Source organism: Panthera tigris, chromosome E2, assembly GCF_018350195.1.
Source record: "Panthera tigris isolate Pti1 chromosome E2, P.tigris_Pti1_mat1.1, whole genome shotgun sequence".
NCBI classification, from domain to species: domain Eukaryota; kingdom Metazoa; phylum Chordata; class Mammalia; order Carnivora; family Felidae; genus Panthera; species Panthera tigris.
In genome coordinates, this window is record NC_056674.1 from 49,646,689 (window position 1) to 49,661,685 (window position 14,997).

The 14,997-nt window shown below is 47.0% G+C and overlaps 2 protein-coding genes across 10 annotated transcripts in view; one reads left to right on the top strand and one right to left on the bottom strand.

Annotated features, from left to right (window-relative positions):
* Window positions 1-434: 434 nt before the first annotated feature.
* GABARAPL2 (GABA type A receptor associated protein like 2) lies at window positions 435-10,982 on the top strand. Its single transcript, XM_042968150.1, has 4 exons — window positions 435-597; window positions 930-985; window positions 2,158-2,330; window positions 10,379-10,982. Exons 1-4 carry the CDS (start codon window positions 564-566, stop codon window positions 10,467-10,469), a joined length of 354 nt encoding a protein of 117 aa, XP_042824084.1. The 5' UTR covers window positions 435-563; the 3' UTR covers window positions 10,470-10,982.
* The window catches only part of ADAT1 (adenosine deaminase tRNA specific 1), a 44,405-nt gene continuing 33,791 nt past the window's right edge, over window positions 4,384-14,997 (bottom strand). For 5 of the 9 annotated variants that reach the window (XR_006211698.1, XR_006211697.1, XR_006211695.1 and 2 more), the window contains 4 exons: window positions 9,690-9,869; window positions 6,614-6,878; window positions 5,179-5,217; window positions 4,384-4,837 (listed from right to left, as the gene is read on the bottom strand). Coding sequence is in view for 2 of the 9 variants with exons in the window: in XM_042968140.1 (XP_042824074.1) it covers window positions 5,211-5,217; window positions 9,690-9,869 (187 nt within the window). In the remaining 7 variants the exon portion in view is untranslated. Of the gene's footprint in view, window positions 4,838-5,178; window positions 5,218-6,613; window positions 6,879-9,689; window positions 9,870-14,997 lie in introns of those variants that run through there. The other 4 variants (XR_006211700.1, XM_042968145.1, XM_042968140.1 and 1 more) reach the window with 3 other exon arrangements.

The following is a 14,997-nucleotide window of genomic DNA, read 5'->3' on the forward strand; positions in this document are numbered from 1 at the left end:
GCCCCCAACCTGTTACCAAACAATACTCCCAGACTGTCAATGCCCTAAACAGACTCCCCTCGCCGTCATCAACCACCAGAGACTCTTCTTCTGGCATTCACACCGCCAAAATCCCTCCCCTTGTCATCAATGAGACTTCCCTCATGAAAAGTCCTCTGTAAGAGCCCTGTTCTAACGGCCAGACCCCCAAACTCCTCTTCCCGTTACGAACGGCCACCGAGACCCCACTCCTGTTACCAGCTCCCGACATCAATTCCTTCCCAGTCACCAAAACCCCTCAAACACGGTCCTGTAGCCACCGTCGTCATCCCACTTCCCCCGGTAGCCCCTCGCGGAGCCACCTCCTGCCCCGCCTCCTTGAGTGTGGCCCTGCTCGCAGGCTCGCCGTCCTGGCTAAGAGCGCCGGAAGCCCCGCCCCCAGCCGGTTGCTAGGCTCCGGCAGCCGGAAGTCCCGCCTGCCGTGTAGTCGCCGCTGCTGCTGCCGCTGCCGTCGTTGTTGTTGTGGTTGGTGCGCTGAGCTCCGCGGCTCCGAGAGCCGGCTGCATCCCTTCCCCGCCGCCGCCATGAAGTGGATGTTCAAGGAGGACCACTCGCTGGGTAAGGGCTCCGTCAGAGGCCGGGGGTGGGGGTCGGGGCGGCGGGTGGGCCCCCTCCCCCACTCGGGTCGCCTTGGGCTGGGCTCGGCCGGGCGGGGCGGAGGCCGCGCTCGGACTCGGGTCGCTGAGGCTCCGGTGCCCCCGGCGGCTGCCCACGGACCTTGTGCCGCCTTTTGCCCTTTTTCCGGGTGGCTCGGTACGGAGGACCGAGGCCGCCGGGACGCCGGAACAAGGGCCCCGGGCGTACGCAGGTCGCTGGGGGAGGAGGGCCGGGGGCCCGGGAACCGGCCCACGGGCAGGCGCGACCGTCAGTCCGGTGTGTGTCTCCCACAGAACACAGATGTGTGGAATCTGCGAAGATCCGAGCGAAATATCCCGACCGGGTTCCGGTGAGTGCACTCCCCGCCCCCTCACCTCGCTGTCACCCCGTCGTCTAGGACTAGTGACAGGGCCCCGGGCCATTCAACAGTTGACAAGTTGAGGTTCCAGTCCCAGTTATAGTAGCAGACAGGCCAGACTGGGTTAGGGGCCTTCCGGGGCCCAGACGTGAGGGTCTTGAATTGGTGCTGTTCAGGGCGACTCAGTGCTGAATCTCCCGATCTAGGCCAGCGAGCTGCCTGCAGCCTCTGGGCTCCCTCGCCAATTATGTAAGGAACGATGTTCTAGGACAGGGCAACAGGTCACTGCCACTTTTGGGAACAGTGATGGGGGAAGACTGTCACTTTGGTCTTCGAAGCGGTACTTTAGTCGCAGGACACTCATCTTTAACTTTGAGCCTCCGTCTTTACCTGCCTTCTAGCTGCCTTTCTTCACTTTGACCCGGTCATCCTTTCCTGACCAAAAAATCTTAAAAGCGTCCGAGAACCCCTTCTTCCCTGGTTTCTCCTTAATCAGTAATAAATACGTTCCTCTATTTCTTCTGTGGTAGGAGATAAAGTTTCTGTAATCCTTACTGAGTTTTAAAGGACATGCATGTCTGTTACCGTAGCACTTGGAATAGCTACTTTGAGGGAGGGGTTAGGAGGGACACATTTGAAACCTAGTTCAGGGAGAGTAGGAACAGGCCAAATGAGGAGCTTGGTTCTTGGCCGGCTGGGATTGCCACTCACTCCCATTAGTCTATCCGTTCCTGTTTCCTGTGTTCCTTGGGATCGTACTTCCCCTGTAGTGTGAAGGCAGACCCATTCTGAGGTCCTGCAGTAACTGGCTATAGATGAAACTCTCAGCAGATATTCTCAGGTCTACTCAGACAAAATGTGGAAAAGCTTTCAAGTAAGGGCTGTGTTTCTCTCGTGCATGCTGAGATCCAGGATGATAAATATAATTGACCACAGAAAAGCACTTACTGTTTGCCTGTCACACATTTATATCAGTTCTTAACCTCCAGAGTTAAGAGTTTGTGGTTTATTAAATCAAGGGCATGTTTTCCAGTGTTGTACAGTTTCCCACCCACTCTTTCCCACATACTATTCATCAGCTCCCTGACAGGGCAAGGCTAGAGCAGTGCAGGGCCAGAGCCTCGCTTTAGAAACCCAATCCTGACCTCTCTCTGTTTTCCCAGGTGATTGTGGAAAAAGTCTCAGGCTCTCAGATTGTTGACATTGACAAACGGAAGTATCTGGTTCCATCTGACATCACTGTGGCTCAGTTCATGTGGATCATCAGGAAAAGGATCCAGCTTCCTTCTGAAAAGGCAATCTTCCTGTTTGTGGATAAGACAGTCCCACAGTCCAGGTAAGAAGTGTTTACTGGCATTGGCTATCTGCTTAGCTGCTTACAGAACTCAAAACTTTGAAGGTCAGAAAACTCGTAAATGTCCTGACTGGAAATCTGGATTTTGTGCTCCCTGACATGAGGAGTTCAAGGAAAATAAGAAAGAGCTGCAGTACATGGAATGTACTTCGGGTTAAAAAAACAGAACAAGGTTGGACTTAAAAAAAAAAAAAAATAATAATAATAATAAAGAAATGCAGCCTCAGACCCTCACGAATCCTTTAACACAGTTGAGGACTTACTTAGCCTTAAGCCATCAGTAGAACTGAAGCCTAAAATGAGATTTTCTTCAAATGACCCATGAAATAAGTCCTGGGATTCTCCACTGGGAGCTTGTGGGCCCTCCTGAGGCTCAGCTTCAGTTAATCACCCTGCTGCTTGCTCTCCAGACTTATTTCGGTGCCACTGTCAGAGTCAGAGTGTGTAGCTGCCTGATCCTCAGGTATGTTAAAATGGCTGCTGTCCAGCAAAAGGCTCCGTGGTCTCTTTACAGACGTCCACCTCCCTCGTCACACCTGCTTTCACTGACAGAGTAACCGCCCCCTCGCTCCAGCTCTTGGGCTGCCTGGAAGCGTTCTTTGGGATAACTTGGGACCTGAATCAAGGCAGGGGCATTACGATTCCCTTCTTCTGTGTAGTTGACTGCCTAGCTTTAGTTGCCTATGGAAAGAAGAAAATGGACTCATTCTAAATTCCTGGTCAGTCCTTTCCCATTACTGGTTGAGTACTTCTAGACCCTGAGCCAGATGCTAGTCCCTCTCCCCTGAGCGTGGGTTCCCTGGCTACATGTCATCTTGGCGACCCAAACTAAGTCTCATTTGTTACCCCCCAAAAGTAGCACTTCTAAAAGCTAAGGCTTTCAGAAGCCCTGGGAACTAGCCCAGGGTGGCCAAAGTATGTTTCCTTTGAAAATCCTTGGAAGGTCCAGAAAAGGCCTAAGCCAAACTCCATTCCTCTTCCTATGAAAAGTAGAGAGGTCTGGCTACTTGTTGGTCTGATTTTTGCTTTCCCAACCTCCACTGCCTCCATTTCCTGTGTTTGGCAGAGAAGCAGGATAGGGCAGAAGTGAAAGGTTCTTCAGTAAGGCCGGTGTCCTGCCTGAGAAGGTAGGCCGAGCCCTGCCTGCTGGGTGCTGTGGGTCTCCCGCAGCTATAGTTCGGGAAGCTGTGGTGTTGGCAGAGGCGGTCTTGCCACCTGGTGGGGCTCTTCCAGCCTCTCTTCCCAGGCCTCTAGGCACTGCGGTGCTGGGTGTACTTTTCATCGGGGGCGGAAGCCCTCGGCCTCTGTGGTCATACTCAGCTTCCCTTAAGGCTGTGGGGGAGGTAAATCTTTACTCATACCACCTGCAGCTTCTGTAGAGCTTTAGTGACCCTGCGTTTCCTCCTTCCTGGAGGTGGCTTCTTAGGTGGAGGAAGTAGGCGACTAAGACCTGTGGCATTGAATTTATTTTACTCGATTCTGATCCTCTGATATTTCTTGAAGGAAATGAAGTAGGCTTCTGGAGACACTGTTACTCTGAGGGCTCCATGTTAATCTAGCAATTAAAATGGCTACAGATTAGCAACTGCCCCCTCCCTCCATTATCCCTGAGATATAAATAGAATTGGAAATGAAGAGTGATTCTCAGGGCAGCAGAGGCTGCTTCATTTTCTCTCCAAGTCCCATTTGCCTTTCCAACCTGATAAGAATCTGCCCTAAAGCAGATGATGCAGCAGTGACCCAAGTCCCGATTTTAGAGAGTCACTAACCAGGCTTCCTCTGTCTAGGCCTGTGGCCCCAGTTAAAGGCTTTCTGCTTCAAGCTTAATGCAGCAGTTATTTGCTGGGGGGTTTTATTAAGAAAAATTGTTCTTCGGGGTGCCTGGGTGGCTCAGTCGGTTGAGCCTCCGGCTCTTGATTTCAGCTCTGGTTATGATCTCATGGTTCATAAGTTCAAGCCCCGCTTTGGGCTCTGCGCTGACAGGGCAGAGCCTACTTGGGATTCTCTCTCTCTCCCTCAGTCTCTGCCCCTCCCTCGCTTGCACTCTCTCTCTCAAAATAAATAAATAAACTAAAAAAAAATTGTTTCTAAACAAAAGAGGGATGTGACATCATTGGGCTTTATGCTGGCGGTAATCACCTGATGGTAGCACACACAAAACTGTCACAGGGTCTCCCCCTAAAGCCCGTGTGTGACTCAGCTTTGTCATCTCCTCCTTAAGGCAGCTGAGCAGCAGCTTCTTCCTCAGCTCCTTCCAGCCTCCTTAGGAAGTGTGGGGCCTCCCTTAACCTTCTGCTGGAGCTTGCATGCTTCCAAGAGCGGCGAGAGGAATAGTCGGGAAGGGAGGAGTCCAGGCCTGCAGGAGCCCTGCCCTGTCCATGATAGATCTGCGCGAGGGTCACTGGTGGAGTGAGCGAGAGGTGGAGCAGAAGCAACTTCAGTTATTCTTGCCTTGGAGTGGAACTTTGGGAGAGCGTTCTGTAACACAGCTAAAAATTGTGGTCGTAAAAATGTGGTCATTGTTTAGAGTAGTTAGTATTAAATATTGATTCTAGAAATAGAGACCAAGGCAAGTCCCTGAGAGTTTTACTTGCTAAATTCTTTGAGTTCTCCATTTTTTTAAAAAGCAGGGCAGAGGGGGTAGGATCGCCACTCCCTTTTCCCATTTAGCATTGGAAAGTTAAATTCTCTGCCTATGTGCCTGCATTCAGAATCAGGCCAGAAACGGAAGGAGAATTGTGCCTTGATGCAGGCAGAACTCAAAGGATATCCGTACACGCTTCCCAGTCATGGCCTTACAGGGAAGCCCAGACCTGGCAGTGGCACCTACCTTTTGGTCTTTGTTTAGAACACAGAGTCTTCTTAATCCCTGTTTAAAATAGAAACAGTAGTATATTATTAAATAAAATATCTCTAAGATGTTATAATTTAGGAATGTTACCTTTGGAAACCTGTGTTTAAGATTGTGGTGCTTAGTTGCTTTTTGATCTTAAAGAGATACTAAGTAAAGGGAAGTTGTGAGATCTTACAGTGCATTCATCCTTTATTTAGAAATGTACTTAAATTAAGCACTTTTGATCATTTCTAGGTAAATACTTATTCAAGAACAGGATTCATTCCAGAAGTAATGGGATTTACATCAGAGAAAAATCTGATAAAAGGAATAGCCAGTAGTTAATTTTTATGTTGTAGAATGTCAGGGAACCTTCATGGCTAAATTAACTTTCACTTTGAGGTGGTTGCCTTTCCAGGGTCCATAGCAGTGGCCACTGTCCTCCCACCTCACCCCATCTGCCCTCCCCTGCTGGGAAAGAGAGAAATCCAGGTCCAGTGGAAGCACGTGGGCTCCAAAGCAGATGGGTGACCAGGTGTGTGCCCATCAGTCCAGCCGGTTCATGAGTCAAGCTGGATCCCACAGCCTTCATGAGCTGCCCTTGGTTGGCCCTTGCCCCTTGGGGGAGGTTCTGCAGGGATCAGGCACCCACACAGTTCTAGGTCAGCCTCCTCTAGCGCAGAGGCTCTTGAGCAGCTTAAATCTAATGTTTGCCCTCAGCAGCTCGGCTATTTCTGGATGTGGATCCTTCTGAAAGGTGCCTTTATGAAAGGCTCATTTGTCTGGATCTGTGTGACTCTGAATGGAGGGGTGGGTGACAGTACTTGAGGGTATCACCATACCTTACTTAGATTGGCTTCGTGACTTACAATCTGCCACTGGCTTTTTCCATTTCTTTCCTGGTCAGACTCAAGAGTTTGGAAGGTGGCAGGGCTTCTGGTACTCAGCGGTACCCTTCTGGGTTGGGTGCATGTATGTAATAGTTGATGCCACAGCGGGGTGCTTTAGTGTCAGGGACTGGAGGTCATCTGTGGGTGTCTTCCCCAGCCAGTGACTTAGGCAGGAGGCCTTGGAGTTGCAGTGTTGCTCGTAAGTGATCAGGCCATTCAGCAGGTCTGTGCGGCTTGGCCTCGCGGGCGCATGCGCGTGAGGATCCTCCGGGCATTCTGGCAACAGCCTGCCCAGCGCTGTATGGCTTGGGCTCTGTGACCTCTGAGAGGGAAGCGCATCTTCTCAGAGGCTTGTGGAACTTGTCCTAAACTGATGTGCCAGCCTCCTGCTGTTTTATCTCGCTGCCTTCCATTTAACTCTTTTTTTTAAGGGACTTAAAATTTAAACTGTTTGTGGCCTGGCTCTCTGGGGCTCCAGGCCAAATTATTCTGACTTTGTATGTGTGTCACCCGATTCCATAAGTGCTATTTTGAAATCATACCTTACAGATGTGTCAGTCTTCTTTCTTGGCGCTCAGTGATACCTCGAAACCGGGCATTCGCTCACAGGCTGCTAAATGGAGTGTTCAGCTCCCAGCGTTGAGTTTCCAAGTTTCTGCCCAAGGGGTGTCCCGAGTATAAGGACCCAGTGCTGCTGCCAACTAAATAAAGTTTCCACACGAGGCTGCGTGACAGAGAAAGTTTCCACGCGGGGCAGGGAGAGGAATCTTGCAGTCAGCAGGCACAACAGTTGTCACGTTACAGGATCTGAAGGAGGGAGCTCCGTGTGACGCAGAGGCTGGCAGTGGCGGCCTTACCTGGGAAGCTGTTACAAATGTAGAATCTCAGGCCCCACTCCGACCTACTGAATCCAGATGGGCACTTGAACTAGAGTGCCAGTGATTTTGTATGCACGTTTGTGTGTGTGAGAGGCGCTTTTCTCAGGGAGACCTCTGCGGGAGCTACGGGATGCTGCCATTCGGCCAGTAGAATGGATCTGTGTATGCACTTGGAGGCAGCCCAGCACAGTGGTAAGAGTGTGTCCTAGCTGTGTGATCTGGGTGAGTCACTTAACTTCTCTGTGGCTCACTTTTATTATTTCTAAACTTAGGCCGCCTCATAAAATTGTTGTGAGGATAAAAAGAGTTAATATAGGGGCGCCTGGGTGGCTCAGTCGGCTAAGCGTCCGACTTCAGCTCAGGTCACGATCTCGCAGTTCGTGGGTTCGAGCCCCGCATCGGGCTCTGTGCTGACAGCTCGGAGCCTGGAGCCTGTTTCAGATTCTGTGTCTCCCTCTCTCTCTGACCCACCCCGTTCATGTTCTATCTCTCTCTGTCTCAAAAATAAATAAAGGTTAAAAAAAAAAATTAAAAAAAAAAGAGTTAATATAAACACACTTAGAACAGTGCTTGGCACGTAAGTGGTATTATAATTAGGAGTTTTATGATCACCCTCCATAGCTGCTGGGGCACTGGTTAGAGAGATTTACAAATGCAGGTTTTACTTAGAAGACGATGGAATCTAAAAGCAGGCAGGAACGAGAGCCGCATGATGATGGGCCTCCGCGTTCAGTCTCAGAGCCTGCCTTAGCGTGGCTCCGGTGGTCATTGTTCATATTAGGCAGAGTCAGGGGTTGGCCGCTGGTATTTATGAGCTCCTCGAGTGTTTCTTACTCAGAAGTGGGATTTAGAGCCATCGCACTAGGGCTGCTAACTTGCTAGGAAAAGAGCACACTTAGTCTTCAGATGGAGCCAGACTTGACATTGGCATCAAGGGTGGCCGCCTTTGAACTGCACACAGTGTCTTTGACCTCTGCCTCTAAATCCCTCTGGTACTGGTGGTGGGGAGAGGGGAGGACAGGTGCTCGTCATGGTCATCCTGGATACTAGGATGACGTGGGGCTAAGAGAGCTGTGGCAATAACTGTAGCTGTTTTCCCTGTGGCCTCATTCTAAGGAGTCTCAGAGAAAAGCAGGGTTCCTCAGGGCATTCCCAACCACCAGGGTAAGAATCTTCCTGAGAGACTGAGCTCCATGTCAAGCCTTTTGCTAGCCGCTGGCTCCTTACTCCAGTCCCAGATCACATGACTCTTAAAGATGAGCATCTCAAACAGGCAAAGACTAACATGTGTCTTCCTCTGGCAGAGAGACCGGTTCTCAACCTAGCTGCACCTGGAATCATCTTGGGCATTTTAAAACATACTGATGCCTGGCTCCGACCTCCAGAGATTCTGATTTAATTGGTCTGGGGTGGGGCTTGGGCAGGGAGAGGTTTTAAAGCTCCCCAGAGATTCTGTTGTGTAGCTGAGGTTGAGACCCAACACTCTAGGGGTCCCCAGGATGGGGTTCCTGTCTCTACCCACTGTCCCTCAAGTCCTCACATGTTCCAGGTCAGTGCTGTCGAGAAATGGCCTGTGCAAATTACATTACAAATGTAATTTAAAATGTTCCAGTACATTTAAAGAGAAACAGGTGAAATTAATTTTAATAGTATACTTTATTTAGTATATCTAAAATGTCATTTCAGCAGGTAATAAAAATTGAGATTTGTATATCCTTTTTTCATATCAGGTCTTGAAATCGTGTATATGTTTTACACTTACAGCACATCCCAATTCAGGGAGCCTTATTTCAAGTGCTGAATGTAGCCAGCGGCTACTGTATGGGACGGCAAAAATACAGGACATCTCTATCATGGCAGAAATAGCACTAGTGGATAGGGCCATTCCAGGAAGTCTTTCTGTGGAGTCCAGGTTAGGAGGTCCTCACAGGGAGCGCCGTTTACCAGATGCTGGTGACAGGTCCTTTGTATGCATACCTATCCACCCCCACTTGTTACTTAAGAATTCTCATCTACCCACACAGCCAACCGGGCTAACCTTGCAATTGGGCAGGAAGAAGAGAAAAGGAAAAATTCCCCTTTATAAAAATGTGGCCTGTATCCCTGTTTATATGGAGGTCCCATAAGGCCTGCTAGGAACACAGCAGCAGGGTGGGGCTGTGATTGTTTCACCAGCTTGAGGCCTCGGACCCCTCCATCTCCCGCCCCCCTGCCTCAGTTTTACTGAATCCTGCATGTGAGCACCTATTGTGACCTGTCCAGCTAGTGACCTCTGACGTCTTCAGCTGGCTCTCAGACTGGTATCTTACTGCTGGTTCTGGTTGACCCCACGCGTGTGGTCACACTGATGTTTAGCACATGTCTGTGCCTCCTCCTCGGCTCTCCTAGAACAGTCACGTGGCCAGAGCTCGCCTGGGGTTCCCCGTGTTACTAGTCTTACCCTGGAGCCGGTACAGCTCAGTTTCATGGCAGAGAACTAGATTAGGTCTCCTGTACTGCAGTCTGTTTTATGGCTTAGGGAAAACCAGTTTTCCCACCCACACATGTTTAAACAATACCTATTTCTGGAGGGTTCTTCGGAAGGTTGGGCAGAGTTTCTCTGGATTCCAGATATATTCTGAGAACTTTCTGCATTACGTGTGAGGAAAATAACTTCTCTTTGATGGCACCGATGCCGATCTCGGGGGCACAGGGTTTTTGGTGGGGGAGCATCTACAAGAATGAACCCACTTGTACTTACGTTAGGTACAAATGATCCACCTTCAAATGAGCCTGAAGGAGAAGCACGCTCCATGTACACTTCTTTACCTTGGCCCTCCACCCACACAGGGATGGGCTGCTTAGGCTCTTCATTTTGCTTAGTTTTTTTGTCTTGCCCTCGGCATCCAGAAAGCATTCAAGTGCTAACCAGAGCTGGCCTCTGAAGGAATAACTTGGCGTGAGGGTGGGTTAAATGGCCTTGCTTCAGGGCAGGAGAATGGACATTTGATTCTAGTCTTGTCTACTGATTGCCAGAGGCCTAATTTATCCTGGCTCCATTTCCCTTCTGTAAAGCTGGATTGTCGGCACACGGCAGTGCTAAGATTTCAATTACTTTTCTTGTCTACCACCAAAAGCACGGTAGAACAGCTAGTTTTTATTTTTTTTTAAAAATTTTAAATGTGTATTTATTTTTGAGAGACACGGAGAGAGACAGAGTGGGTGGGAGAGGGGCAGAGAGAGAGAGAGGGAGACACAGAATCTGAAGCAGGCTCAGGCTCTGAGCTGTCAGCACAGATGCTTAACCTACAGAGCCACCCAGGCGCCCCAGGCAGCTTGTTTTAGTAGTCAAGTCCCTTATCTTCAAACCGACTCGCTCCCAGCACCTTGTGGGTAGACTCAGTGACCAAACCCAATTTTCAATGTTGTTTTTTGTTTTTCTCTTTCAAGCCTAACTATGGGACAGCTTTACGAGAAGGAAAAAGATGAAGACGGATTCTTGTATGTGGCCTACAGTGGAGAGAACACTTTTGGCTTCTGAGGGCCAGTGCTGGGCTGGGTGCGCCGCTCCTGCTTGTGTATCTTGTAAATAGCCGGCCATTTTCAGTTACCAGACCTCTTCACGTAGACCTGTCAGTGCATTTGTAACTGGATTTATTTCTTAATATATTGGAAGGTTTTGTTTCCTTAGACTAGTAAATTATCATACAGAGTTTTATTTTGAGTTTTCCTTTTTGTGCACTGTCCTCATGGCTATACTCCAGGGAACTTGTTCCTCTGGGGATCCTATTTAATGAAGATATTTCCATATTAAAGTGAGGTAGGTGGGGTATTAAAGTGAAAGGGAGGGAGATGATGCATTTCTTCTGGATTATGTTTGAAGTGTTAAAGATGGTTAAGTATTAAAAGCACCCAAATTAAATCCTTAGCAATCAGAACACTTGCTTCACTAGATTTTGCCAACTGCCAATCATGTTGGATTGAGCTTATCTGTTCCTCTTTCTGAAAATATTAAGGTAAATAATTAACAATAAAACTTCCTCTTATAAAGGCATTGCAGTGTGACCATGTCGTTTATTTACTTCTTACAGATGGGTGAGAGCCTAGCCCTGTTGTCTGCTGGGCCAGCGGGAGGCATTGTGGGGCCCATAGCAGCACAGCCTAGGACAGGAAGCAGGGGTCTGTGTCATAAGAGGGTTTTTTTTTTTTTTTTAATGGTTAATATATCCACATGGATATATTCAGCTTTAAAAACTATAGAAAGATAGACATTCCAATCTCAGCACTGCTGTGTGCCAGACATTGAGAAGTGCTGCTCCCACTCCTCCTCCTTTTCTTCTACAAAAGAAACCATATATATTTATGTACGTTGCTTTTTTTTTCATTTAACAGTATATCCTGGTGATCTTTCCATATCAGTTGATAGGGAGCCTTTTCATTCATTTTTATAGACAAATAGTATTGCACTGTGTGAAGATACCATTATTACGTGCCTAGTCCCATTAATGGTGTTTGGGTTGTTAACAGGCTTTCACTATTTTATACAGTGTTGGGACAATAACTGTAGACCGTAACGTACTCTTTTTTTTTCTTTTTTTTATATTTTTATTTATTTTTGAGAGACAGAGACAGAGCACAAGTTGGGGAGGGGCAGAGAGAGAATGAGACCCAGAATGCAAAGCAGGCTCCAGGCTGTCAGCATAGAGCCTGATGCGGGGCTCGAACTCACAAACTGTGAGATCATGACCTGAGCCGAAGTCGGACGCTTAACCGACTGAGCCACCCAGGTGCCCCCGTAATGTACTCTTAAATGTACCCGCACTCTTTCTAGTGCTGCTCTCCAGTCTCTTCTTCCTAAAAGTCACGATTAGATTTCCCATGTCCATGAATTGCATGATTTCTCACAAATTAGTATAAATGTGGAGGCACAACACACATGCATCTAAGAGGAACACTTAGTTACTTTCCCAAATCTTCCTTAGATTGATTGTGTTGCAGGCTACAGCCCTACATAGATAATCAGAATAAAGCAACTAGGTATCAGCCCACGATCTGGGAACATGTAGTTAAAATAACTGCCTTAAACTTTCTACAGAGGAAATATAACTTTACCAAGTTATATAAGCAACCCGTCAAAGCTCTCTACTGATCTCAGCTCCCCAGGTGGGATCAGAAGAAACTCTTGTCATTAAGCATCATGTTGGTCTTTCTGAAACCTGACCCAATAAAATCTGCAGTCTCTTTGCTGGTAGTTTTAAACTAGAAACAGGGAGAAACTGACCTCTGAGGGGGCAAGGTAAAAAGAAGGAACAAGTTCTGTGTTAAAAGGAATCTTGTTTGCAGTGACATACACCCAACTCAAACTGGCTTAAGCTCTAAAAAGGCAATTTATTATTTCACTTATTGTACAGGGATAGTTCATTTGCTTCAGACATAGCTTGAACCAGAGATCAAACAATAACATCAAAACTCTTTCCTCTTGGTTTTGTTTCCCTCTGTGTTGACTTCATTCTCAGGCAGATTCCTCTCATGTCATGGCAAAGTGGCCCCGTCAGCTTTGCAAGTCCAGTGGGAGAGCATTTCTTCTGAGGACAATGTTAAAAGTCCCCAGGAGGATTCTGGCCTCACTTGAATTACCAAATAGCTTCTCGCCCATCCCTGCCTGAGGCAGGGACTGGTAGGAAGGAGTGGTAAAAAACCCTCTTTTTAACCATGTGAACAGGATAGGACTATAGAGCAGTGGAGGAGGGATAGCTTTTCAAAGGCATTTTGACCTGTTTCTGTTTCACAACCACAAACCCACAAATGAACAGTAGTAGAGAGAAGAAGAAAATCAAAAAGCAAGTGTCTCTAAGTCAGCTGTGTTTTGCTTTCCTTCAAAATTAAAAGTAATTTGGGGCACCTAGGTGGCTCAGTCGGTTAAGTGTCCGACTTCGGCTCAGGTCAGGATCTGGCAGTTCATGGGTTCAAGCCCCGTGTCGGGCTCTGTGCTGATGGCTCAGAGCCTGGAGCCTGCTTCGGATTCAGTGTCTCCCTCTGTCCGCCACTTCCCTGCTTGTGCTCTGTCTCTCAAAAATAAACATTAAAAAAAAGTTAAATTAAGTTACAGGAGTGCCTGGCTGGCTCCGTTGGTAGAGCACACGACTTGATCTCAGGTCGTGAGTTCGAGCCTCACGTTGGGCATAGAGATTACATAAAAATTTTTTTTTAATTAAAAAAAAGTAATTTATAACTTTTATTGAACACACACTGGATACCAGATGATTTACATATATTATCGTGGTTAGTCTTCAAAAAGCACTTACGAGACAGGGAGTGTAATTCTCACAGCTACACTGCTATCAAGTGACAGAGTTAAGGAGATTTAAAACTCGAGATTTAAGAGGAAAGACAGAGTTGGCATTGTGAAATCATTTCATAATGCTTGTTTTTTTTCTATTTACAGTATGCCTCAAACTGCTGGATACTGAGGCATAAACAGGAATAAAAATGTTACCCTGTCTTTCAGAAACTTACAGTATGGGGATAAACCTATACATAAATCAATAATTACGAGCAATATTAGAAAGTATTCTTGGAACAGAGGAAGGAGTAGCTATTATCTATGAAACAAAGTATTGAAGAAAGCAGTCTTATATGTAATAAAAAAATGGATTCGTCAATCTTGCCTTTAAAATGTAGCATCTGAATAAAGGTTTGAAAAGTTTTAAAAAAGTAGCATCTAGTTTCACCCAACTCTAGTCCTTAAAATACACTAGCAAGATTTTACAGATGAATTTTATCAAACTATGTAAAGAATCCTTAACCCTTTCTTAAGCTTGCAGAGATTAGAAAAAGGGAATAATCACAAATTCATTTTGAGAATTAAAATCTTAATGCCCAAAACTTTGTAAGAGAGAAAAATTAGATCTCATTTATCAACAGAGAAAAATCCTAAATAAATTACTAGTATATAAAATTTAGTAGTGTACTAAAAAATCATGACCAGGTAGAGCTTAGCTCAAGAATGGGTTATATAGTCCATCATTATGTCTATGAATAAAATATTCCAAACTGGGGTGCCTGGATGGCTCAGTCAGCTAAGCATCCAACTCTTGATTTTGGCTCAAGCTCATGATCTCACGGTTGGTGGGATCCAGCCCCATGTCCTCGGGCTCTTTGCTGTCAGTGTGGAGCCTGCTTGGGATTCTCTCTCTCTCCCCCTCTCTCTCTGCCTCACCCTCACTCGCACGCATGCTCAACTCGCTCTTTTTTTTTTTTTAAGTTTTTAAAAGTTTATTAAAATTATTTTATTTTATTTTTTTAATTTTTAAAGTTTATTTATTTTGAGAGAGAGAGAGAGAGAGACAGCAAGCAGGGGAGGGGGAGAGAGAGGAAGAGACAGAATCCCAAGCAGACTCTGTGCTGCACAGAGCCTGATTCAGGGCTTGAACTCATGAAACCAGGAGATCATGACCTGAGCTGAAACCAAGAGTCAGATGCTTAACTGACTGAGCCACTCAGGTGCCCCTGTTTATTTATTTTTGAGAGAGATAAAGAGAGAGAGAGAGAGAGAGAGAGAGAGAGAGAGACAAAGCATGAGTGGGGGAGGGGCAGGGAGAGAGGGAGACACAGAATCCGAAGCAGGCTCCAGGCTCTGAGCTGTCAGCACAGTGCCAGATGTGGGGCTCGAACTCATAAACGGTGAGATCATGACCTGAGCTGAAGTCGGACATTTAACCGACTGAACCACCCAGGAGCCCCTCTCTCTCTTAAAATAAGAAATAAACTTAAAAAAAAATACACCAAATTAATAACTGAAGGAGAAAAACTATATGATCATCTCATAGATGAAGGGCAGAGAGAGAGAGAAAGAGAGAGGGAGCAAGAGAGAATCCCAAGCAGGCTCTGCGCTGTCACTGCAGGGCTCAGACTCATAAATGGTGAGATCATAACCGAGCTGAAATCAAGAGCCAGATGCTTAACCAACTGATCCACCTGGGTGCCCCAACAGCAAATATTTAAAGCTACGGTAAATAAGGTAATATGACAGGTACTGATACTGGGATAGACAAGTACTCTAATGGAAC